The sequence below is a fragment of the Corylus avellana genome, chromosome 7 (assembly GCF_965113065.1).
Source record: "Corylus avellana chromosome 7, dhCorAvel1.hap1.2, whole genome shotgun sequence".
Classification (NCBI taxonomy): domain Eukaryota; kingdom Viridiplantae; phylum Streptophyta; class Magnoliopsida; order Fagales; family Betulaceae; genus Corylus; species Corylus avellana.
In genome coordinates this window covers 1,722,918-1,748,485 of record NC_142496.1, presented here as the reverse complement: position 1 = coordinate 1,748,485, position 25,568 = coordinate 1,722,918, and the positions used below count along the sequence as shown (strand labels likewise).

Below are 25,568 nucleotides of genomic sequence, written 5' to 3'. Positions count from 1 at the left end.
AAAGGGATTCTCTTAGTTATAAAATGAGGGGCAAAAGTGTCATTTTCTTGACAATTTTGCCCCTTTGTTTATAAGGAACCAGCTCCTCTCAATTTTAAATATTGGTCTCTATAACTTAATAGCCATAAGTACCTTTATACTCTATGAATTTAATGTAGGCAATTCACCTCCCCAACGTGAAATTAACTTTCTCGAGTTACACAATTTGCCTTATAGCATGAAATGTTGAAAATATATATTGCTCACCTTTTTTTTTTTTTTTCTTAAATTTTTTTTTTTTTTATACAAAGGCTTATATGAAAATACTATATTTTCAAATTTTCAATGTATAATGATTGTCAAGTTTTTCATCGTAACGACAATTGATTTTAGGACAAAATTTTTTTCCAAATTAGATTGGGGGAAACTCTTCAAATTCAGTAACCAAAGCATGTAATTTTTCATTAATTTTTACAATACATGTAAGAATTATATTCTCTGAAGACGGGTGTAATATACTTTATTAATCATATGAGAATCACATGTTCCAAGGTCAAATAATAGTTTAATAGACTAAGTTTGAAAATTTTCTCCAATTCAATTTAGACGAGAATTTTGTCCTGATTTTGTGCACAATATTTTCTTGTAGAGTGACATGTTAAAACAGTCTCAAATAATCGTTTTAAGTGTTGTAAAAAAAAACTATCCCATTATAATGTACTTGAATACATTATAAGTTTATAACTATGGGATACAAAGATTAGGATTGAACAAAATTTTTCTTTAAATTGGGTTGAAATTTGAAAAAACAAAGAAAAAGATTGGCATATATTTTCAAATTATGTAAAGATTACACGCACTTGTTTTAAAGACAGATAATTTAACAGACTAGATTAGATTAATTTCTTAACTCCAATTTAGAATATTGGTCTCACTTTTGTTGGACAACCTAGAAAGTGTTGCAGTGAAAAGCCAAAAAAATCTGCTAAGAAATCATACATAAACGAGATGGAAGCATGTGTAGTTTATAGAGTTTTGCATTCAATCACGGAGGGATGTGCCAAATGCTAATCTAATCGTCTTTCATTTTCAACTCCTTTATCCACGGCACGCTTATCAAGAAATGCCCAATAATCACGACTATTTTCTTTTTGCATTTTCACAAGCCCAAATACGGGTAGGTCATTCGAAAGAATATGTGAGTCTTCATTTATTTGGATACTTATTCAAGATGTCGAGCATCCGTCCAAGCAAATAGGAGCTATCTGTCGTCTCACGTTCATCTCATTACACTCGATTTCTTTTTCTATTTACATTCGAATTTCAATTCCAATAATTTTTTGCTCGAATTGTAGAATTGTGAAAAAAATCCTTATGGAGCCTACTGATGATAAGTGAGCAAATTATTCGAGATCTGTTAGGATATGAATAATACTAAAAATTATCCTTATGTCTCTTTTGTGTCCATAAAAAATTGATGTGACTTTAAAATCATCATTCAATTTGTGATAAATTATTATTAAATTTTGATTTAATAATGATTTTAAAAGCTACATCAATTTTAGAGTGACACGAGATAAGACATATATAAGCGTTATTAAGTTCTCTCATATTTATTGTTCGAATTACTAGTAATCCAGACAGTAAAATTGTTGAAAATTTATATCCTTTCAGTTGCGAAAAAAATTACACTTAGGGATGGATGTTCCCCGGATTATCAAAGAAAAAAAAATATTGGTCTTTAATCTAAAGATCTTAGAGCAGAACCCAAGGTATGCTTTGCATAACGGCACCTTTAACGTATCCTATAAAAACCATCTATATTATTCCCAGTACAGAGAAAAGTTATCTTAGTAGGTTCCATGGTCCCTGCAAACTTTAAAGTTTAAATTCTGATTCGAGTTGGGCATCTTACTTTTTTGGGAGTAATCTATGTTTCACATAATAAAATTCCACTTGTTAATTCTTTATAAAAAAAAAAAAAATTATGTAACATAAATATGAAAATAATTTTGAGCGTTTGAGTGTTGGATCTCTTCCACCTTGAGAGCTTTGATGAAGTGTTTGTGAACAAGGACTGGCGGACCCAATGACGAATGCAGCACGAGAGGTTAAAGCCAAGATGTAGTTGAAACGAGTCGACTTCCAACTAAAACTGGACCTAAGCCAAACCCGATTCCCACTGCACTCAATATTCAGTTAGAATTGTTTAGAAAACTTGAAGTTGACACCATGAAAAAAATAACAGGAGTAAAGCCACTATGAGATATGAAGTGAAAGTTACAGCCAAATTAAAACCCAGCAAAAAGCACAGACCAAAAGCAAAATGAAATCCATGCAATATGCCTACCAGATGTTTCCAACTCCAGTATTATTAAGCATTGGTGATGAATTTGTCCCATGAGAATCACAAAACAAAAAACTGTACAAGCTCTAACAAGACCCTAAAAATAAAGCAATGTGTCTCCTCCTCCCCTTTCCCTTGGAGCCACTGCCACACAAAACTAACATGTAACAAAACTGATGAAAGAAAGCAACAGCTCAATTATGAAATTGAAGTCTATATGGGTAGCTCAATGATAAGCCCTACTGAAGCACTTACAGTTGTTATAACTCAAGCTAGTGGTTCTGTCTCAAATAGCTAATTGGCTGGTCTTGCAAAAACTCATTCATAGTCAAATACTGAATATGTCTGGCACATTCTGGTATTGAACCACATTTGTTAATCGCACCAAAAACTTGAAAAATGGCAGATTTGTTTCCGGACTAGGACGGCCTGATCCATAATTAAGTGGACAAATCAGCAGGCAAAGGCTGGATCTTGGTGTCATTACAGAACTGTAAGGCCTTACCATTAGAAGCATCAAAAGTGGGCTGGTAATGTTAATGTAACTACTCAGTCAGCAACAGCACCATCAGCTCCACATCAGCTTGATAAGAACTTGACAGCAGCAATACCAGAGCAGCTTATCTCATTACTCTCTCCAAAGTCTATCAATTCCAATGAGGTAGCAACTGTTCCAAAGGATATTCCTGCAGATGATAAAGAGAGTAGAGATGAAGATTCATCTGGAGTGATTACTTCTAGAGTCTGTAAATTATCATGACAGTTTTGGAACTTTTACCTTTGCCATCAGATTGTAACTGTAAATAGCTGGAGTTGTTATCTTTTGCACTTTGTGTATTTATCATGTACTTAGTAATCTCCTTAAAAAGAAAGGAATACAACAGATGTATTATTCAGCCAAAATTCAAAGTCACTCTATTTTCTTTCAGGTAAGACCCAAATGCTGAAAACAGCCCTCTGAATCCACCGCAGTGAGCAATTCACCCATAACAAAATTAACAAGTGTCGAGGGATCCTTATAGAAAAAAGTGAAAAGAAGCTAGCTGGTTTAAGTGCCCGGGGTGATTTTTTTTTTTTTTATAAGTAAAGATGCATTAAAGAGCGCAGAGGGGCGCAACCTAAGTACACAGGAAGTATACAAGAGAGCGACTAAGAAGGGGAGAATGAAAAATAGAACATAAAAAGAAAATCAGGAAAATTGTTCACTAGGGGAGCAATCCAGCCTGCAGTCCAAGTATAAAGCGTGTACATAAAGAAATGAACAAGGTCCTCAAGGTTTCTAGACAAATCCTCGAAGTATCTAGCAAGTGCCAAGGGTGATTTGATTGCTGTAGCTGTGATTCACCAAGTGGCATATCCTCTCATCAGAAATTTTGATGTCCAAAGTTGATGAACGTCTCTTCTGTTGTGGATGCCAATTGGATTCCAAGTTGGCATAATCATCATCATCACGTCCTCTCTTAGTAAGTTGAATACCATCCATCATATCTATCGAATTTTCAATATCTTCATCAGGTACACCCAAATGGACATCAACATCCTCATGAAGCACACCTAGATCTTGAGGATTCAACATATGATCTGTTGCTTTCTCTTCATGCCTACGTACCATACAGACTCTACGATTCTTGAGGAACACTGAATCTGACTCAAATCCAAAACAAACTTGCAAATCATCTCCCTTTAGCTTAAAAGATTCTCGAACATGGTAGTGCAACCAAACATTATCTGAACCATCATTGCTGACATCAGCAAAAAAATCAAAAGGATCTTTCATATGTCCATCCATTATTCCAAAAACAGCATTGAAAGCAATCCCTCTCATCTCTCCATCCATATATGCATGCTCATTAATCTCTATTTCACAAGCTTCATCAATATTTATTTCACATGAGTTACTATTTGAAGCCCCTTTATGATGGCTAAACTGATTTGGAATCTTATTTTCCCAAAGTGTAATGCCAAATGGATGGTCTCCCTATTACACAGATATGAAAAATTTTCAGCAAAATTAACTGACAAATCAAGGCACACACAAACATGCATATAAGGGAGAGAAAAAGAGAATGAGAGAGACATACCTTAAGCCCAATGAGGTACCCAATAGGCGAAGGCAATTCTTCTATACCAATGTATTGTAAGTCAAGGCTTCTTACACATTCCATTAGAGACTCAATTGGAGGAAAGTTCTTAAGCCTTGAGCAGTTTTCAAGGCTAAGATATTCAGGAGATCTCAGCTTGAAGCTTCTCAGAGAACTTCTAAGGTTAGAGCATTCTTGAAGACTCAAATCAAGGAGTTTATCAAGGAATCCAACAAAATGATGAAGCTCAACTAAATTTGTACAACCATCAAGAGTCACTTCCTTTAAATTTGGGATCCCTGAAACATCTGGGATTTTTCTTAGAAATTTACAATTAGAAAATTCCAAAATTGTCAAGTTTTGAAAATTCTGTCAAGAAAAAAAGGGAATACATTAGCTTCAAGTAAGTTTACAACATAATTTGAAGGAACAAATATAGAAAATAAAAATTGTACCTGGAAACCCTTTACTCCTTGAAGGCAGCTATTACGCATTCTAAAAACAACAAGGTTCTCTCCTTGAAAATTGGGTGGTAAAGATTCCACGGTATAGTCAGGCCAATCAAGTAATCTTAACTCATTAGAGAGAAAACTAGGCTCTTCTGAAAAGCATGCATTATGGTTTATAAATATTCTGAGCTTTTTCATCTTCTCAAAGGCTTCAGGACTCAGGCATATGGGGTCTCGTTCAGGCAAATCTACCAATATGCCTTGAATTTTGTTTGTTCCCTGATAAGACAATACATAAGTGTGCTAGTAAAATCAAAGTGTAATTTTTTATTTTTTATTTTTTTTTTCCATATTTTAGCACTTACTAATATTTTACTAATATATATACACTTACTTTGTAAAAAGGAAACAAACTTATACTCCATCTATTTTTCTTAGCATGTTTGCCTATGTTGCTTTTCTTTTCAAGATTTTTAAAATAGGTAATTTGTATCTATTATTTGAATGTCCTAAAGTGATGATCACCACATTCAAAATGTCAAACTTTTGTCTTCTATCATAGTTACATATTACTATTACCTATTTATAAAAGAAAAGGCAAAAATACTCATAAAAACTCAGCCTATCTTTGAAATATGTAAAGGGATTTTATTTATTTTTCCTAATTTAAAGCATTTTATTTATTCAGCTATTTCATACATATGTATATCTATGTGTATTTCTTCATTAATTTTTTACAAAAAAAAAAAAAATCAATATTTTAATAGTAGGTTTCACTTATGAAAAAGAAACAAAAGTAAAATTAAAATAATTTTTTTGGCGACTCTTACCGTATTTTCTTCTAGTACATGACGAACGTCTTCATGAAACCACAATCTACTACGCTGGCCAAGTTCTTTGGGCGATTCTAGTCGAACAATTTCTCTACCCATTTCTTGCAATAAATTATGCATCATCAATCTGTTAAACTCATCGATAGTTATGAGAGACTTATCCATAAGCACTTTGATACCACTATTTGGAAAGAAATTGCAATTATCTAGTATTTTAATAACATAATCTGCATCCTGTCCATTGAAGAAACATGCAATGTCAAGAAAAATATTCTTCTCGGTGTCACCCAATCCATCATAACTTATTCTAAGTTTTTCTTGTATAGTTTTGTTAGGAATTCTCTTATACTTATCCAATGCACTTTTCCATTGTTGTACACTTCTACCATGTAGATCTGTACCCAACACTGTTAAAGCTAGTGGAAGGCCCCCAGTATACTGTATTACATGTTCAGTAAGTTCCAAGTAGTCATCCTCAGGCTTGTCTTTTTTGAAGGCATGCAAGCTAAAGAGTTGAAGAGCTTTGTTGTGATCCAATTCCTCCACCTTGTACATTAAATTAACTTCATGTTTAGTTAGTAAATTTCTATCTCTTGTTGTTATGATGATTCTACTTCCTAAACCAAACCAATCATGTTTTCCCGCCAATGTTTCTAATTGGACCAACTGATCTACATCATCAAGAATTAAAAGAACCTTTTTAGAGCGAAGTCTCTTTTTCATCACATTGATTCCTCGATCAACTTCGTCAAACTTCAAACTTCCAACTTTTCCAAGGATCTCACGAAGAAGTGTCTTTTGCAATTGGACCAAGCCAAAGTCTTGCTTTGATGTTTCTCGAGTGTTTGTAAGAAAACAGCTACCTTCAAATTGATAAGCAATCAAGTTATAGATCGCTTTGGCAATAGTCGTCTTCCCAATTCCACCAGGTCCAAAGATCCCTATCATTCGTGTGTCGTTCATCCCAATACTTAAATGTGAGTTGATCTCTTGTACATGGGTTTCTACTCCAACCGGATGCATAGCAACATTTAAGTATGTACGATTTACAACTCTTGAGACCCATTGAACAATTTTCTTGATAAATTCTGATTCACTCCTACAAATACAAAAGATAAGGCACATTTAACAAGTTGAACTTTTCACATGAAAGGACATAGGAACATGAACTTCTGTTATTGCCTGTGGCCTTCTCAATGAAACTTCCCTCCTCTACTTTGTTAGTGTTAGAATATTAATTAAATAATTAAATTAATCTCTTCCTATAAACTTAAAGTTTTAGAATAAATGGTAGTTTAAAATTATATCCAAGCAAAAGGTAATGAGTTTGAACCCGGACTCTACAATTCACCCCCATTTTAGTTGAATTTTCTATGTATTAAGCCTCACTTGTTAAAGAAGAGTTCACATATGAGGATGCGTATTAAAATACTAATTAAATAATTGAATTCACCCATTCTTGTAAGTTTAAGCTTTTGATAAGCGTTGATTTATCAGTTTGCAATTCAAAGGGCTACAAAACAATTATTTGGGATTTTTTTTTTTTCTTTTATGTCCAACTTGGGATTAATTTTTTCTGTTCTCCAATGAACTTTAGAAAGAAATTAATATGTTAGAGTATCACATTAAATGTTTCAATCAACAAATTTCTAATTTTAAGTTTGATCTTTTTTTTCTTCATGAAATTTAATTTCCAAAAATATGATAAATATCATATAATTTTAGGTGATACTACTTTCACACCAATTTAAGCATTGCTTAATTACTACTCTCTACCTTAATTGGTAACTTATCAAATTGGCAAATATATATTATTTATTTTTTTAAAAAAAAATTATTCAAGCACAAATTCATTATAATTAGAAGTAGAAGAAAATGATAGAATGAAGGCACAAGAGTGGTCAGAAATACCCTTTCTTCCTTAAACGCCATTCAGACGAATCGGCCACTTCTTTTAGGGCTGCCCTCCACCTCTGCAACCTGTCATCCTTGAACCTTTCTTCAAGTTTAGCCAATGCTTTTCCATAACTCTCGCTTTGATCCCGTACTACCGACGGATTTACCTTGTAAAACACCGGCAGAACGATCTGTTGCTTTGATTTCTTACACTCGACGATCCTAACCAGCTCGTCCAAGCACCATGACGATGACGCATAGTTTTCAGAGAGTACAACGATTGAAATCCTTGACTCGTCAATGGCTTCCAGAAGTGCTGCTGAAATTTCGTCTCCTCTTCTAAGGTTGTCGTCGTCTATGTAGGTGTTGATTCCCTTCTGAGTCAAAGCCTTGTGTAGACGGGCAGTAACTGTGTTGCGAGTATCTGTGCCTCTGAAGCTCAAGAACACATCGTAACCCCATTGACGGCTGAGAGAAGAAGAAGAGGAAGAGGAAGAGGTTGCTTGGACAGCCATGGAAGAAATGATCAAGAGAAAGCGTGTTGATCAGAGGCTTTAAAAGAAATGTTGAGAGACTTCCTTGGCAACTTCCTGCCTAAGTCATTTCGAAGAATCGCCGAAAGCAGCGTCGGTCTATATTGTCATTTGGACAATATTTTATTTTTTATTTGAAAAATGTTATTTTATATATATATATATATATATATATATATATATATTATGAGATTTATTATTTTAGACAATTTATCACCATCTTATCAAATGGTAACAAAGCACTTAAGAATCAATTTTTTTGAGAAATTTCTTTTGATAAATATAGCATTTTTCTTGTTATTTTATTTAATTGTAATTCTTATTGTCAAACTAAGAGCACTCGCAGTGACTTAACTATTTGTTACTTTTATTTAAAATAATTAAAGAAAACACTAAAAAACCATCTACATTAGATTATACATCTCAGATGCAATTATGCAAAATACATTCATGTTGTATGTAGTGTGCATCGTTCATACATCCATCTCATTAATATAATATTTATTTTTTTATATCTTTATTTTTCTAAAATTTTCTCCTACTATTTCTCTCTTCCTATCTCTCTTTTACCAAAGGTTGAAAAATATGGTCTTTAGAAAAAAGAAAAATACAATCCTTATAATAAATAAAATAAATAGTATTTAAATGATATAGATTAAAAAAATAGATAATCAGATGCATGGTATAAAGTGAGTTTTACATTAGCCATTTTACATAAAAATATGCATAAACCAAAGTGAAAAATGAGGAGTATGTATAACACTCATCTGTTTTTTTTTAAAAAAATAATAATTCTGTTAATCTATTATAAATATATAATTTGAAAATGTAATGCTAAAAATCTCTTTTATTTATATTAAGCTGGCCAGCTTTTGGTAAAAAAAAAAAAAATTCCATTTGATTAGAGTAGAAGTTTTTTCATGACTTAGATTTATTGCCTATTGGAAGGCACATAATGTCAAGTTTTTCTTTTAATTTTTATTAAAAGCACTTAAAAATTAAAAAAATAGGCGTGGGCGGAAAAATGAGAAAGTGGGAATGTATGTAGCATTACTCGTGCTCAAAATCGTGTTTATTCATAGATTTACCTTTTTCTTTTAATCTCATTTTAACAGCTTGGTATTAAAATATTATAGAGTTTTTTTTTTTTTTTTAATAAACTTTATTTCGTTTAATTTTACCAAACTACCCACCATCAACCTCATTCCTCTTCTCGTTACAAAAAAAACTCACCGCTCAAAACACAGTCGAAGTACAAAGAAGGGCGTTTGATAAGCATCAGCACAAAGAATGGTGGCGACGAACTTGAAATCTGAGACGATGGCTCTGATGGATAAGAGGAGCGCCATGGAGGCCGAGATGAACGACATCATCGGCCGCCTCTGCCAGCCCGGCGGCCCTGGCCTTTCCGGCAATCTCACCGATTCCGAGGTGTTTTGTTTTATTGTTTTCTGCTTGGGTTGTTTTTTTTTTTTTTTTTTTTCGTAGTATATAGAGCTAAAATTTGTTCGAAATAATTGATTTTTATTAGGACCCCATTTGGTTGCTGAAAAATTAAGGGAAAAAGATTCACGTCTTGCAATTTATTCCCTTTATATTGTAATAGAAGAAAATCTCAACTAGGTGAATGCTAATATTGTTTATTTCTTTCTAAAAATTTGGTAGTTCTAGTATTTATTGGGAAATATAAGTTATACAGTTCAAGGTGCTGTGGATTTTGCTTGCTTGGGAGCTAAATGGGGTATTAGTGTAGGGGGTGATTGGTAGTAAATGGAAGTGATTGTGGATTTTTACAATTTGGGGTTTTGTTGTTCGGTTCAATGTAGGGTTTTCCTCTCTCGGATATCGACATTCCTGTTGTTCGAGCAGAGCGGCATCGTCTTTCTGGTATGATGATTTTTGTTGTATTTTGATCGAATATATGTTTGACGGTAATATGTTCAGTGAAATATATATGCTTGATGGTACTTTATCTTAGTTGTTGTCTGTTCATAATGAATTTGAGTATCTGGGTTCTTATGAGGATTATGGTGTGAGTGCTGTTGTGCATGTTTTAACTTTGGAACCATTACCAATATTCAGTCCCTCAAAAATGTTAGTGTCTATTGTAAAGTACCTAATTTTAAAGCAGAGTGATGGTAGTAATATGGGAGGGCCCTACTGTGATATTGACTATTCTTCATCCAACTTTCTCCTCTTTTGTCTGTTATGTTCATTGAAGAGAACTAGTTGTGGAGATCACAACTTCTTAATATTTGTAGTTCAGCAATCCTTGTTCAGATTATGTGCAACTGAAAGTGACATAATTTAAAAACAGAGAGCATGCTTACTATTTAACTGCCTATTACGGCCATTGCAGCAGTGCTAGTGGTGTTACAACTTCATATTTGTAATTTTGATCTAATCATTGTTTTTATTTTTTATTTTCTTTCCTATCTGCAGAGCTGCGGAATGATCACAGGGAGTTAACTGAGAAAATAAATCAGAATATACAAGTTCTGCACTCGGCAAGGCTTCCTTCTGGGTCTTCAACTCCCAATGAATTAGGTAACTGGATGAAATAAATGTTATTCTACCCATATCTGTTGTGAGAAATATTTTAAAAATAATTAGCAACTGGCGTTACTCGTTGGAAATTTATTGGTTGAAGACAGCAACTTATGCATATAAAACGAATTAGATGACGTGTCTCACTTATCAATGATGTCAAATTTGTAGCCTCCATATGGATCTTGAATGACCAATAGGTTAACTATATCACCTTGATGAGTGCTTGCTAGTGGTGATACCCTTTGTTTAGATTTTTGAGCCAATATTCTGAAATATTGCAAAGTTTGGACGCTAGCTGTAAGCCAGATGTTTAATGTTTTTCAGATAGCTTTGTTCTATTTTCTTATTGTCCAAGCTGTGGTTGACATTCCATGGTTTCTTGAAAATTTTGTAATGACTTGCAGCTGTTAAGCCTGACGATAAGCTTTTTATTGTTGGTAGTTGTGTTGTAGACATTCCATGGTTTCTTGAAAATTTTGTAATGACTTGCAGCTGTTAAGCCTGACGATAAGCTTTTTATTGTTGGTAGTTGTGTTGTAGACATTCCATGGTTTCTTTGTCTGTTAATCTGAACTACTCTTTCTGAATTCTGGTTTGCAGTTTTGCCTTGTAGTGCAAGCATGCGTGCTCAAATGTGTGCATTTGCATATGGGAGCATGATTATTAGTCTTCTTGTTATTTTTTATTCCATGACATGTCTAATTCATTCACTTGTAATACAGATTATATTTTTTGCAGAAACTACATATATTTTGTTCTTTATATGCTTTAAAATGATGTCAAAATGGTTTTACTGGATAAGAAAATTGTTTTTCACTGTATCACTTGGAGATGGAGAAATTTATTTATTAATGCATCTTACTTGATCATGTCTGCAATTCGGAAAACCTGTTTACTTTGCATTTGAAAGTACTGTATGTATCCAGCTTGACCTGGTGAGCGACTGTTTAATAGTACGGTTCACCTGTTTAGCCAAGGCAGGTTCTGATTCTGGTTGCCATTTTTTAGTTTTAACCGCCCGCATCTAGTTGTTAACCATTATTGTTTGCTGGTTATGGATTTTTCATTTATCTCAAATATAGGGTACATCTTTGATCTATCAATATATAACTGAGAATGGTTTTCATTTTGATCTGTGAAGTTCTCTAACTTCTTCTCTCTCTCTCTCTCTCTTTTTCTTTTTTTCTTTTTTTTTTCTTGTCTTGTCTTTGTAAAACTGGAGCTCATTATGTATACTAGAGTGAAGAAATGATATTATGTCTATTGGGTGTTTCTCTTGTATACTTCTTGAGTATCCGAGTTGCCTTTTGCTTTTAATAATATTTTGATTACTTATCAAAAAAAAAAAAAAGGAATGAACAAGTGATATCTTGTATGCAACTAATTGACTGCCTTTTTTTGCCTGATATGCAAGGTAATGATGATGGGTTAAACAACCAAAACTTGCCATTTGTTAATGCTGTTCCATCTGCATCATCTCCCAATGCTATGGATGTGGATCTGATGGTCAGTGTACCATATGCATTTGTTGACGTAATTGCTGATGCATCACCAGCAGCAGAGGATGGTTTACAGTTGGGAGATCAGATTGTCAAATTTGGAAATGTTGAAGCTGGCGAAAATCTGTCACAAAGGTTGTTGTCTGAAGCTCAGACAAATCAAGGTTGTGCCATTCCTGTAGTAGTTATGAGGCAGGGTGCACTGATCAACTTGACAGTAACACCCAGAACATGGCAAGGCAGGGGACTTCTGGGGTATGTCTGCCATCTCCTTTAGTTGTGCTCTACTCAATATAAATTTCTTGTGGTTATCATTTCTCAAAATGTTCACATGTCCTAGAAGCAATTACAAGAATGAAAACTTTTCCTCTGGAATGATTGTAGTGGCTTATTTAGGATTCATTAGAACAGAGTCACAATTCGTAGGGAAGATGGTGATATATTATCATGTGGAAGAGACATCCAGAAGACGGTGATATCATTGCAAAATTGACAAATCTCTTTGCTTAATAATATAATACATAGAGAAATTAGCAACAAAAAATGGAGAAAGGGTTTTTTTTTTTTTGTGGCTGACTATACTTGCAAGTTGCAACCTATAGATAGAACTGGATAATTGTCTCTTTTTTTTTTTTTTTTACTGGGGGTTCCAAGCAAATAGTATGTTAAATTAGTCCTATGACTAGCAAACAAATGTAATGCTGAACAGTAGTGGCCATCGAAGCAAATAGCATCTTTGGACTGTAGCACATTTGTCTCCGGTGTCGATTAGTTATGATAATTTCCTTACTCGTTTTTCCTTTTCTAGTTAGGTGATCCTCTTGTATACTACCTGTGTATTTTGAGGCGCCTTACGTTTTTAATAAGACTGGTTATTACTTACCAAAAAAAAAAAAAAAGTAGTGGCCATCATATTTTCTCTTTTAAACTATAAGGGTCCCTTTACACTTTAAAGAATCGGCTGGTATTTGGTCTGTCTGTTATTTATTTTGTGAAGAAATCTCTTACTTGGTGGCTTTATGCAAATTTCATTTTACATATTCCCAAAGAAACAAACTAAGTGAACTCTTCTACACATTCAAAGTCATCTTTCTTTAAAATTGGTCTGAATGCACGGTACGTTTTAGACTGATTCCCAGCTTGCGATATTGCTTGTTGGAGACATTCCTTTCTTATTTTTTCTTCTGTTTATTTTGGCAATTGTAATTCCTTTAGTTTCTTGGCATTGGTTATGCCATTTCGCTATTATGCTATTAATGTTCAAGATGCTTTTGAAATATAAATTCAAATACTAGTGTTCCCAGCATCAAAATACTTAGAAATGAAACATTGACCTTGTGATCTTGCTGAAATACTTGTATAAGAATGGACTGTTACTTATCCCATTGCACAGTTTGGTTGATGAGGATATATAATCTTTTAAATTTCCTTCTAGTTATTTCTATCTTTTCAGTGGCCAGAGGGAGCATGCTACCCATGAACATCACTAACTCTTAGGTTATGTTTGGATGCTTGCAGATGCCATTTCCAGCTCTTATAATATCAGTTCATCACATGGAGGTGGAACTGCAGAGCTGTAAAGTGCTCACAGACTAATTTTGTGTTGTATAAGATGATAATATCATGTAGACCGTTGTCTTTTTTAAAGAAAATTTGCATATCATAACTAATGTTGATTAACTTGCATTCTGATGGACTCCGGAACATTTAACTTCTGAGGGTTTGATTTGTTCAATTTGTTTAACCTTTTCTTTCTCCCCACTGTTTTGAGGGAGTCCCATTTGTTTTGCATAGCAAGGTAAATAATTCTGTTGTGGGGTACTAAAGTAAAGGAAGATCTTACAACACTGATGGCATGGATTTTGTTAGAATTTTTAAGAATTCTTGCTCACCTTTAAAAAAAATAAAAATAAAAAAATTGATGCCCTATGATGATTTCTTTCATTTTCTGTCATGATTGTTTTTATTTTCTGTAAAGACCCTGTCATGATGAAAGAGAATGGAGTTATTTAATATGCCACATCCGAGCATACCCATTTTATTACTATTTTTTCATGTTGATGCATTGTATGCCTTTCCCTATCTACCTCTGTTTGGTTCTGTTTTTATTCATTGCTTAAGAGAAACCAACGTCCCATGAGCTATGACTAAAAACAGAATCAACTAAGGTTGATAGGGAAAGGCATATAATGCATCGACATGAAAAGACAATATTAGATCTTGAAGATGGATTTGCCTCAATAATAGTTCAAGGACTCTCTCTCTATATATAAACAAACAAAAATGATAAGCAGGAGTATTTGATTATGTTTCTATTCAATTAAGAGTAATGCTAGAAATTGCATTTTTATCTCACAACTATTTGATTTTGTTGATGTCGCAGTTAGTCCTTGTCTTTTTTTTTTTTTAATTCTTTTTTTTTTTTTTTAACAATGGGTGATTGGTGGTCACATTAGCAAGGTAAGATAAAAGTGTGACTTCTAGCATTACTCTTTAATTAATCATAGTACATTGCAAGCTTGCAAGTTGTGACTGTGGTATCCCAAAAAATTAGAATTACATTTGTTCATATGGAGTAGGTGGATTATGAAAGAGTTCAATAAGTGATTTTTTTAGGTGAGATTGAGTTTAATAAGTGATTTTATGGAGCTCAAAATACAACTTGATTAATCATTTTGAAATGATAATGCAAACGTGATTAGCACTTGTTTTGAGTCGTTCCGACAAGACATTGCTTTGTCCATAAGTAAGTGAAGAAAGTTGTGTGCTTTCACATGTCTATTCAACAAAAATTATCTCTCAACTCAACAGGGAAATTTGTTCTTTTCACACATGAAAGTTAGTTTTCTATTTGGGTTTACTGGTCCATATAGTTCCAAGAGTTGTATATCATGGATTTGTAACTTCTATAACCAAGAATTGAGTCTCTTGGTTGGTTATAAGTATCATAAGATGGCCGGATGGGTGTTATAGAATCAATTCAATCCATCATTTCAAAATTTAAAATTCTAGATCTCTTTCAATTCTCTCTCCTATTTTCACTCAAATAGCTAAATAGGTCGTGGATGTATATGTTTTGTTCTTGTAGTAAAACACCAACGATTGAGTTCTTTCAATTATCACTATACAGTGTAAAACACTTACAAAAGATCTTGGTTTGTGAGTTCTCAAGAAAAATGTATACACCAAAGAACTCTATGCTCTTATGCCTTTGTACTATGGTTTCCTTAAAACTGGGCATTTCGTATGTCGAAATGATAAAATGCTTTTATTTTGGTTAATAGAAACAGCTTATCTAGTGAGGTTATACGCAAATCAGTTAACTTTGCAATCAATTTTTCGAACTGACCAAATTGCATTTATTTGATAATTCGTTATGTTCTCTTTTTTGTTTTTTCATTTCAAAACAAAATCATTAACAAACAATTTGAAACACGAAACATCCGAAACTACTTTCATTTTTATATCATATCAAAACATATATATTTTTTTTCATATAAAAGATAAAAAGTACCCTTTAGAAAGCAATAATAAGCGAAGACTAGTGTAAAGATTTTGACAATTAAACTAATTTGACTAAGACAAGATACGAAGAGTGAAAATTGAAGTGAATGATCTTCGAAATCTACCAACTTTGACTCCAAGGGAAAGAAGAAACAAAGTAGGTGGTGAGTAAATAAATTGATAAAACTTCTCAAAGGGGATAAAGTAAAAAAGACGTGTGATTAGCTTTAGAATATGATACTTTCCAAGTGCTTCTCTCCTCCAATAGTTGCATGCCAACCCCATCTTGCAGATTTAAGAAAATATTCAAAATTATTTTTATTTTCCTGTCAAATTAAAACATTATTTCAAGCAAAAAAAATACCCTTTAATGAGTGTTCTAAATTTTTATATAAAATAGTTAACCAAAGCTATATATATTTTTTTAATTTTAGCAAATGGTTTTTTAAAAGCATTTTTCATTCAAGCATTTTTTTTCTTTCTCTATATCATTTAAATATTTTTGTATTCTTTATTTTATTTTATTTTTCGTTGTTTAACCTGAACAACAAAGAGAAATAGAGAGATAAAAATAAAAAAAAAAAAGAAAAAATATAATATAATAAAATACCTTAGGCTTCAATTGGAAATGGATTTTTTTTTTTCCACCTTCCCTCCTGTTTTTATAGTGGGAGACTTCTCCACATTTGGAAAAGCATGTAACTCAAAGTGAATAAATTTGTAGGCCTAACTCATCTCATAAAACCGCTTCAATAAGAAATGATTGTTCATTCTTTATAAACATTTTTCAATGTGTGATTATTTCTCAACACCTTTCCTCACGTGCAGGCCGGTATTTTTTTTGGTCCTTATCACGGGATAAGTAGTGTAGGTCCCATTCGTCCTGTAGTAGACTCTGATACCATGAAAAAATTCGTGGACCTAACTCATCTTATAAAATCGATTCTACAAGAGAGGGTTACTCATTCTTTATAAACATGCCCAAAGTCTTGTTCACAGGCAAAAATCAAATGAATACCTTCTTTAAACTTTTGATTAATCATTTTGCATATAATTCCTCGGCTCTTCTCTCATCCTTCTCCATCATTTTTTTTCTTCTTAAAATCAACCATTGGATCTATTTTCACTTAGGTGAATTTTTCGAATCTTACAAATCTAATGGTCGATATATTTTTTTAAAGAAAAGAAAAGAAAAGAACCGAGATAAATGTTCTATGATTTCTCAACTCTAAAACACAAACAATAGTGATTGGTTCTTTTCTTTTCTTTTTTTTTTGGTCATGACTGGAGCATACGACAAAGGATATACCTTTCTCTTTCTTTTCACCTACGTTCCTTCGCTGCTTATCTTTTCTCTTTCTTTTCTTTTTTTTTTCACTTTTTTGTTTTATCATGCTGAGGATTAGTCAATCAGATCATCAGAGTTCACAGAGCATCTTCATGTCCAAGGCTTTAACCTAAAATCTTGATGTGAAACTTCAAGGAACATGGGGAGAATCTGAAGAAAAGCATGGCATAAAGATTAAAGTAAAGGGAATAAAAATAGATTGAAAAACTATGGTTTTTATTTTTTACTATAATCTAAAACTGTAGTTTGTTTTTATTAACAACTTTAAAGGAAGTATACTTGAGACTTGAGAGTGATGACAACTAGGAGAACTTCTCTTTTCCTATTTGGGGAGCATATCCCTTGGGTTTTCCATTTTGAGTAGATTTTGAGAATAAAACCCACCTTTCTCATGGTTTTCTTTTAATCTTTCCCTTTGTGGCTTTATCATATTTGACATTGATGAAGGGTTTTTTTTTTTTTTTTTAGTTGGGATCAGAAGAAATTAAATTGACATTTGTTCTTAAAATACGTAATTTTTCCATGCCTTTTTTTAATTATGTTTGTGAAAATCGCATATTCTATTTACACTACAAAAAAATGGATAATTTTTGACATGGCAAACAATAACCCAACTTTTGCCACATCAATAATTATTGACGTGGCAAAAGTAGCACGTCAATAATTATTGTATTGACGTGTTGAATGTGCTACATCAATATTTATTGATGTGGCACATTCCACACGTCAATAAATTATTTGACACATTGCTTAATTTAATAGATTAGTTCCTCCAACCCAATTTCTCCTCATTGATAATCACTAGTTAGAACAACTTACATTTTGGGTACTACTCCGTATGTTAATTATTTTGTATTTTGATTGAAAAAAAAAATGTTTTAATGTGATATAAAGATGACAATGATTTTCAATATCTTGTATCTGATTTGTTTGTTAATGTTTTTCATTTGAAAGAGAAACCAAAATGAAGAGGGAGAAATTGTTATCAAATAAATGGATTAGAAAAAAAAAAAAAAAAAAAATTGAATCTACTTACAACTAGCTATGCTACATAAAGCTTAATTTTATTTATTTAAATTCCAATAATAGACTTGTTCAATTCTACTTATTTATATCATAAGTATATTCTTATATCGTGTCCACTTATGAATCTCTAATTATTATATGATGCCATATAACATATACCATATGTTTATTGTATTTTAAAATAAGCTAAGACCAAATGTACACCCTACACTAAACTTAATTAGGATCAAAATCGCCTCCCATAATTGTACTTAAAAGAATGTAAAAGAGTTGACTATTCAATTATAGAAATCTAATTGCATTTCACAACAACTCAACTCATTGATTGATACGCATGCTATATTACTCCATCAATTAAACTATGGCATGTAATTACAATAAAGAAAAACTATTTTACTTTGTCCATTAGTCTTATAGTGCTCGGGATTCCTTACAATTGTCTATCTCCTACAATCAGACAAACAATTATAAAAAGAATTCTAAGCAATCCGGGCATTAAAATTGTAAAAAATTTCAATCCGTCTTTGTAGGCTATATAAGTTCTTATAGGATTTGAATTACCTGAGGAAATTTTTCATTGGAGGTCTCATGTTAATCAATGAAGGGATAAGAATGCTTTTTCTCTCTCTCTCTAAATCCAATACGCTTTCTAGCAACCTATAAAAATACCCTTTATCCTATATCCTATTGATTAATTAAATATCCACAAATCTCATACCTGCCTCATTAAGAAATAGAATTAATATGTGGGTGATGAAGTGATGATTCATTAAACTAATTCACTAATCACCACCCACATAACTATTTATTATACATAAATTTTGGGGGTTGGCAATCCTATTATCTAGCCGGCTAGTTTGGTCGAAATTTTTTTCGACTTATTTTAATAAGTGACAAGTGTCATCTATCACATTTTTAAAAAATATTTTTAAGATTCATTTATTGTCATTCTACTAAATTAAGAACCTAAACATTAATTTTTAAAAAAACTAAAAATATTGAATGACACTTGTCACTTATTGAAATATGTTAAAGAAAATTTTATACAAACTTCACCTTTATAATTTAGGTAAAAAAATCATAACTTTAAAAATAAAATCCAAAACCGGACATAGCCAGTAAAAGACTGCTCAAAACCGGCTCTCCCGGTCGCCTCCCAATAAACAAAGCCAAAGCCCAATCTTCACTTTTACTCTCTCTCTCTCTCTCTCTCACTCATTTGTTCTTTAAAAGTCTCCCCCCCTCTCTCTCTCTCTCTCTCTATCTCTCTCTCACAGAAAATTTTGCAATTCCTTTGTCTTTGATCGAATGCCCAAATACCCTCATCGCCAATTCTCATCAATTGCTAATCTTCACTTTCCCACATTTTCTCTCGAACTTTCCCTTCCATTTTCTCGGGAAAAAGGAGGTAGGTGGACATGAGCTGCACACTGCAGACGCCAAGGTGTCAGCTTTTTCTGTCCATGTGAGTGGCGCCTGAAAACGACGCAGTTTCAACTTTTCCTGAAGCTGTCGCTTCTCACAATGCGCAGGGGAATCTCAGTCTTTCGAGGCTCTTGGAAGCTCATTTTGAATATACAATAAAAAGCTATTTTTTTAATACACTGTATGTGAACCCTAGTTTTGGTCAAAAGGTGAACCCATTTTGCTGATTTTGATGGAGTTCATGTTCGTGTTTGTAAAACCCCAAGTGGGTATTGTTTTCTAGGGTTTTGGGCCGATTTGAAATCTGGGTTTCAGAGAAAAATGGGGGGTTTCGTGTTGTGGGATTCTGATGGGTTTGAGGTTTTAGTACTTCAGCTAAGTGATTTTGAATGAACCTTAGGATTGGCAGGGCTGTGAAAATTGTGGAATTTAAGGGTGGAAAAGTGAGATCTGTGTTGGGAGCTTGTGGGGGCCAGGTCAATGAATGTACCTAGAGGAAGTGAAAATTTTATATTTTTCTAATGGATTTTGGTTTCTAGGGTTTTAGGAGTGATTTCGAGCGTCAAAAGATTAGAAAAAATGTGTGTTTCGGAGGATTTTGCTGGTGGGTTTTGGATGATTTTGTGGGATGGTTTGGAAGTTTGAGGATTTGAAAGAAACTTCACAAGGTGGTTGGTACAATTGGGAAGCTTGAATTTGAGCTCAAAGAGTTGGGATCTCTGCGTTGAACCAAAGGAGGAGTTTTGTTTTATCAATGTCGGGAGCTCCAAGAGTGAGGTCTATGAATGTGGCTGATTCGGAGGAGACGAGGCCAGTTCTTGGTCCTGCGGGGAACGGGAACAAGACAGGGTCGTTGAGTGCACGAAAGCCCTGCTTGAAACCATTGAGAAAGGTCGAGAAATCGGCTGGGGAGGCTACATTGGCCGAAGATAAGAAAGCCCGTAACTCGTCTACGGTTACTACTTCCTCCCCTCAGCTGCATTCTGCCAATGTGCCTTCAGTGCTTCGCAGGCACGAGCAGTTGTTGCATTCCAATTTGTCATTAAATGCTTCGTGTTCGTCCGATGCTTCTACGGATTCTTTTCATAGCCGGGCGTCTACTGGCAGGTTGATTCGATCGAACAGTGTAGGGAGCAGGCGGAAGCCGTATCCTTCGAAGCCGAGAAGTGTTGCTTCTGATGGTGGTTTGGAGTCTCCACCTGATGGTTTGCAGACTAAGAAGAGGTGTGCGTGGGTGACACCAAATGCGGGTTTGTTCTTTCTCTTCTTTGATGTTGGAGCAATTCTTTTATTTCAAAATGTTACGTTTTTATAGAAGATATATGTGCCTTTTTGTTATCTGCTGCGGATTGCCTTTACAAGTCATTACTTATTTTTACATTGAAATGATATTCCGGGACAGGCCTTGGATAAGTGAATTGGAACTAACTTGAATGGTTTTGCTGTTTAGTTATATGTATGTGATTATTTATAAGTATACCATTTAAGAACCGAAATAATTTGCAATTTACATTTGGATTCTATTATTAACATATAGGCTAAGATTTATATAAGAAAGTCTATGTTATATGTTATTGCTAGGAAAGCCAGATGCGTAGTGATTTGGTTAAGCATCAACTCAATGCAACTGACAGGTGTTGCATTTATCATTTTTACTAAACTGGAAACTGAACCATATGATTTTCTCTACATAGACTGAAGCATTTGATTTATGGAGGATATGGCCCTTGATAGAGTTTAGTAGACTAGATGGGCCCTGCTGAAGTAATCAGATTTAAGGCTTTGTTAAATTAACTTCACTCTGTTCATGTTTGTGATGGTCAGTTCAGTTTCCAGATTGAATTTGGTTTGGACGAGATTTTGACCTGGAATCAAGTTCTTCATTCTCAGTTTTTGTTTTGCCTACTATGGCTTTGTATCTAGGTTCTTGCAAAAACCTAACTAAACTGAGCTCTTAGTCAAGTAAAACCCCTGATTTCTACGATTTCACCATGCAACTGATAGATTGTATTGGATATTTTCCGAGCCTAATTTGTTAAGATTTAAGTCTATGATGTAATGATAGGTGACACTGCCCAAGGTCATCTAATCATTCTTCCTTCCCATCTTGCAGTTTCCTTAACTTGGATCAATATCCTTTAGTCATTGCGTTTGCATTCTGTAATAGCTACATTGGAGGTACTCCATTTTAAGAAGTTGAGAAGTGAGCATAACCGTGCAGTTTGATATTGAGGGCAATACTTTTGAAAGAAAAACGTTTGCATCCAGCTTTTTGATTTTTCTTGGATTTTTTGTTTTATGGTTATGATCACTTTGAATTAATTATAGTACTATGTCGTGTTTATATTTATTTAGCTTTTGTTTATTTGTCGGGTGTTTTGCTCTTATTTGGTGCAAAAACTGGAGAGATATGACTCTACCATCCACAATAAGGTGTCATTATTTCCCACTTAAATAAAAAGTACATTGTATGCATCAGTAAGTTGCATTCAAAGTAGAGACAGACGTACTTATGTTTCACCCAGGCATTGGCAGGGTATGCATTGGTTGGGAAAGTCATTGTTCCTGGGTGTTGCCTAGCTGTATTATTATGCTTCTTTTAGATTTTCTATTCTGATAAGAGTTTCATTTGTTGAAACCAGACCCATGCTATGCTGCTTTGCATGATGAGGAATGGGGAGTTCCAGTGCACGATGACAAGTATGGAATCACAACATTGCTTGCTTCCATATTCATTGAAAGGGGTATCCCTTTTTGATATGTATTTCTATTTTCCAGTTGCTTTTTGTTTTCTTAATATCCCTGATCCCATGCAGGAAATTGTTTGAGCTGCTTGTTCTTTCTGGTGCTTTGGCTGAACTTACATGGCCTGTCATTTTAAGCAAAAGGCATATCTTTAGGTATGCTTACTCTGAAGTTTAATCTTATGTTCACCTATCAACAGATTCACCTTGAAATCATGGCCTCTTCCCAGCTTCTTGGCATTTTTTCTGTATTATATTTTCTGACAATCTTCTTTTTGCAGGGAAGCATTCGCAGATTTTGATCCAGTCACTGTCTCAAAATTGAATGAAAAGAAGATGATAGCACCAGGAAGCACTGCAAGCTCCCTTTTATCAGAGTCAAAGCTACGTGCTATCATTGAGAATGCACGCCAAATATCTAAGGTAGATTCTCACTTTCTTATAGCATTTTTTTACCTGAGTTGCAGAAGATGCATGTGGATAGGTCTCTGTGAATTATTACTTATATATTTGAAGATGCTTAGAACAGACTATGTTAACAAATTTAGGCAACATAAATTTACTCTTGTGAAGTTACCCAAAGTAAAATGGATGTCAAAAAAGTGTTAAAATCTTGTATGATGTTAGCAGTCCAGTACAAGCGGGTTTAGTTTATGCATTGATGTCCAGAAGTGGAAAACCTTGGTTGGGTCAGAATACCTTTCTTAAGTCGAGGACACTTGCTATGTTCTCTCTCTTTGTATGAGCAATTAAATGACAAATAATGGGTGTTTAGTGCTCATTTGATCGTGTCGGTTTGGTGAGCAAAGGAGTTGAATTGTGGTCCAGATCTGTGTGCAATTTGTATGACCCATACAGGACAAACATATATATTACCATCTATCCAGGCTGACATCATTATATCTTATTTCAAGAGTTACTCATGCACCTAATTATTTCTTGTTTTCAACATGCCAGCTTTCTTAGTTGGCAAGGCCCAAGTCATTTATCAGACTTGATAATTTCCAGCCATTAGCCACTAACCTTTTTTTCACTGAAGTGCAATAATTGGACATTTCCTTGATTGCTATAATTATCATTGCAACTAACTTTTTGCAGGTTTTGCTGATGCCAGGTCATAGATGAGTTTGGGTCATTTGACAAGTACATCTGGAGCTTTGTGAACCACAAGCCCATAGTTAGCAGATTCCGATATCCTCGCCAAGTTCCGGTGAAAACTCCAAAAGCAGACGTGATAAGCAAAGACCTGGTGAGACGGGGATTCCGGAGCGTGGGCCCCACTGTCATCTACTCATTCATGCAGGTAGCAGGAATAACAAATGACCATCTCATCAGTTGCTTTAGATTCCAGGAGTGTATAGACGCAGCAGAAGGGAAGGAAGAGAATGGCATCATGGATAAGGCCAAAGAGACAAACCCTGATAACGCTATCGAATCAGAACTATCCATTGCCATTGATGAATTGAGTTTATCTTCAGAATGATGAACCAAATGTCTCGGTCGATGGCAGGTAGAGGTCCGGGCTCAATCATCAGTTTACCTTGTTGATATTCACAGCTACTCTTGCACTGGGTAGTAACGGAGCTGATGTTGTGTATAAAATTTCATGAATTCCTAATCATCATGGATTCCTAGATTGTAGATTACTAAAGTGAATTAATTTAACTGATGATTGTGCTGTCAATGGGGCTTGTCCTGAGAGCCTTCAGAATTTCATGTACAATGTTTTGTACAGTTTAAAAGGTTAGTGATTAGATTTTTCTTTTCAACCCATTCTGGCATCAGAGGACTAGGACAGGAAACAAAACTCCTGTTCAGTCCTTCCCCATCTGATCCATGACTTTACAGTTAGGGTAGGACTGGCTGATGCCCCAGTTGCTACCCTATAATGTGCTTTACAGCTAGAACTTAAACTTGATCAGTCAATTTTGCTTTTAATGTGTGACAATGATATAGTAGTAGCTAAATGTTTCCCTGTCCCCTTAGGATGGGGGATGACTCCCTTTAGATAGACATGTTTGTACAAGATCACCAAATGATGTGGGGTATTCCTGTGTCAGAATTGATTTGATATGTTCATTGTTGGATGCACATGCACCTCCCTAGGGGAGTTTTAGGGCCTTTGATCGATAATTGATATAAATCGGGGCAAGCAGAAAAGTACTGCTTTTTTATGAATCTTTCCAACTGTCTTAGTTGTTTTTCCATATTTAAGTGCGACAGTCGCCCTATCTTCTTAGTTGGTGTGGTGTATATTTAGATGACCTTTTTAACTCTGCTTCCTAAATTAAGAGCACGGATACAATTTGCACCTTCGAACTTACCCATGACATGCCACCATTATCTCTCTCTCTTAGACCAAGGTTGGAAAAATACTGTATAATTTCTTGGGATTTGATCTTTTATCAAATCATTTCCTGGGTTCAAAACTGATCAAATGGATCTTTAAGGATTAATCTGTTGTCAAATCACTCATTTTATTCTACTTTTGGTAACTTTTTTTGACGAAATGTTACATCATATCCAATAGTTTTGTGATTTGTGTACACTGTACAATCAGCTTCACCACAGTGAATCGCTATGTTAATGACATGTTACTGAAAAGATTTCATCATCAAATCACTAAATCTCTTATAGTTAGCCGCACAATGCGGGGTAGGACCTCTTTAGCGGCTGTGGCGATGGGAAAGGTAGCCGCACAATTGCCTTTCTCTTATAGGAGGAGCAAAGTGGATGTGGCCACTCCCATCTATTATGAGAGGTGAGAGGAGTGGTCGCACGACCAACCCTTTATTGTGAGAGGCGGGTGGCTACAACCATTCTCATCTTTTGTGAGAGCGGGTGGTGGTGTGACCATCCCCATGTCTTGTGGCAGGGGCTGGCCACTCTGTCAACCCATCTACTATGGGAGGCTATGTCTATAATGGAAGGGTGACTGTGTGATACATTTCTCACAGTGGATGGGGTTCGTGTGAGCTCTCCCTCCAACAACAAATGGAGTGGCCATGCAGCCACTTCCTCTAACTTTTTGTTTTTGTTTCTTTTTTGTTTTTTACACAAGATTTAGTGATTTGTTGATGGGGTATGATTTATCCTTTTTAATGACACGATTCATCGTGGTATGTGTTTGACATGATGAGGCTGATTGTGCAATGTATATATGTGTCACAAAACTATTGGAAAAATAGGAGAAAATATACTTTACCCTCCTCTGGCGGGGCTACGCAATGAAAGTATGACCACTTTTGCGTCTTAGCCTCCGAAGTTTAAAAAGTGATATTTGACTCATATACTACTAAATTGTGGCAAGTTAGCTCATACGTTAACTTTTTCGGTCTTTTTGGATTAAATGTT

At 34.3% G+C, this 25,568-nt stretch overlaps 3 protein-coding genes and 1 pseudogene across 4 annotated transcripts; 2 read left to right on the top strand and 2 right to left on the bottom strand.

Moving 5' to 3' along the window:
* Positions 1-2,343: 2,343 nt before the first annotated feature.
* LOC132183738 (uncharacterized) lies at positions 2,344-5,054 on the bottom strand. The gene is made up of 4 exons (XM_088518136.1): positions 4,863-5,054; positions 4,408-4,776; positions 3,105-4,304; positions 2,344-3,012 (listed from the first exon to the last, which is right to left on the bottom strand). The coding sequence occupies exons 1-3, from the start codon at positions 5,052-5,054 to the stop codon at positions 3,627-3,629; spliced, it is 1,239 nt and encodes a 412-aa protein (XP_088374262.1). The 3' UTR covers positions 2,344-3,012; positions 3,105-3,626.
* Positions 5,055-5,697: 643 nt separating this feature from the next.
* On the bottom strand, positions 5,698-8,196 carry LOC148584322 (TMV resistance protein N-like; annotated as a pseudogene). The gene is made up of 2 exons (XR_015912810.1): positions 7,601-8,196; positions 5,698-6,788 (listed from the first exon to the last, which is right to left on the bottom strand). The product of XR_015912810.1 is annotated as a TMV resistance protein N-like (transcript).
* A 1,130-nt stretch (positions 8,197-9,326) lies between these two features.
* On the top strand, positions 9,327-14,052 carry LOC132183741 (26S proteasome regulatory subunit). Its single transcript, XM_088518290.1, has 5 exons — positions 9,327-9,549; positions 9,945-10,005; positions 10,561-10,665; positions 12,083-12,422; positions 13,686-14,052. Exons 1-5 carry the CDS (start codon positions 9,409-9,411, stop codon positions 13,705-13,707), a joined length of 669 nt encoding a protein of 222 aa, XP_088374416.1. The 5' UTR covers positions 9,327-9,408; the 3' UTR covers positions 13,708-14,052.
* A 5,213-nt stretch (positions 14,053-19,265) lies between these two features.
* LOC132183740 (DNA glycosylase superfamily protein) lies at positions 19,266-24,140 on the top strand. Its single transcript, XM_059597147.2, has 5 exons — positions 19,266-20,720; positions 22,113-22,170; positions 22,287-22,370; positions 22,496-22,637; positions 23,329-24,140. Exons 1-5 carry the CDS (start codon positions 20,225-20,227, stop codon positions 23,695-23,697), a joined length of 1,149 nt encoding a protein of 382 aa, XP_059453130.1. The 5' UTR covers positions 19,266-20,224; the 3' UTR covers positions 23,698-24,140.
* Positions 24,141-25,568: the final 1,428 nt, after the last annotated feature.

Coding starts and splice junctions, on each gene's coding strand:
- LOC132183738 (XM_088518136.1), bottom strand. CDS start 5,054: ATGAAAAAGCTCAGAATATTTATAAACCATAATGCATGCTTTTCAGAA. Junction 4,777..4,862: donor AAGGAGTAAAGGGTTTCCAG/GTACAATTTTTA, acceptor TTTTCTTGACAG/AATTTTCAAAACTTGACAAT. Junction 4,305..4,407: donor GGTACCTCATTGGGCTTAAG/GTATGTCTCTCT, acceptor TCTGTGTAATAG/GGAGACCATCCATTTGGCAT.
- LOC132183741 (XM_088518290.1), top strand. CDS start 9,409: ATGGTGGCGACGAACTTGAAATCTGAGACGATGGCTCTGATGGATAAG. Junction 9,550..9,944: donor GCAATCTCACCGATTCCGAG/GTGTTTTGTTTT, acceptor GGTTCAATGTAG/GGTTTTCCTCTCTCGGATAT. Junction 10,666..12,082: donor TTCAACTCCCAATGAATTAG/GTAACTGGATGA, acceptor CTGATATGCAAG/GTAATGATGATGGGTTAAAC.
- LOC132183740 (XM_059597147.2), top strand. CDS start 20,225: ATGTCGGGAGCTCCAAGAGTGAGGTCTATGAATGTGGCTGATTCGGAG. Junction 22,171..22,286: donor GTTCCAGTGCACGATGACAA/GTATGGAATCAC, acceptor GATCCCATGCAG/GAAATTGTTTGAGCTGCTTG. Junction 22,371..22,495: donor AGCAAAAGGCATATCTTTAG/GTATGCTTACTC, acceptor TTCTTTTTGCAG/GGAAGCATTCGCAGATTTTG.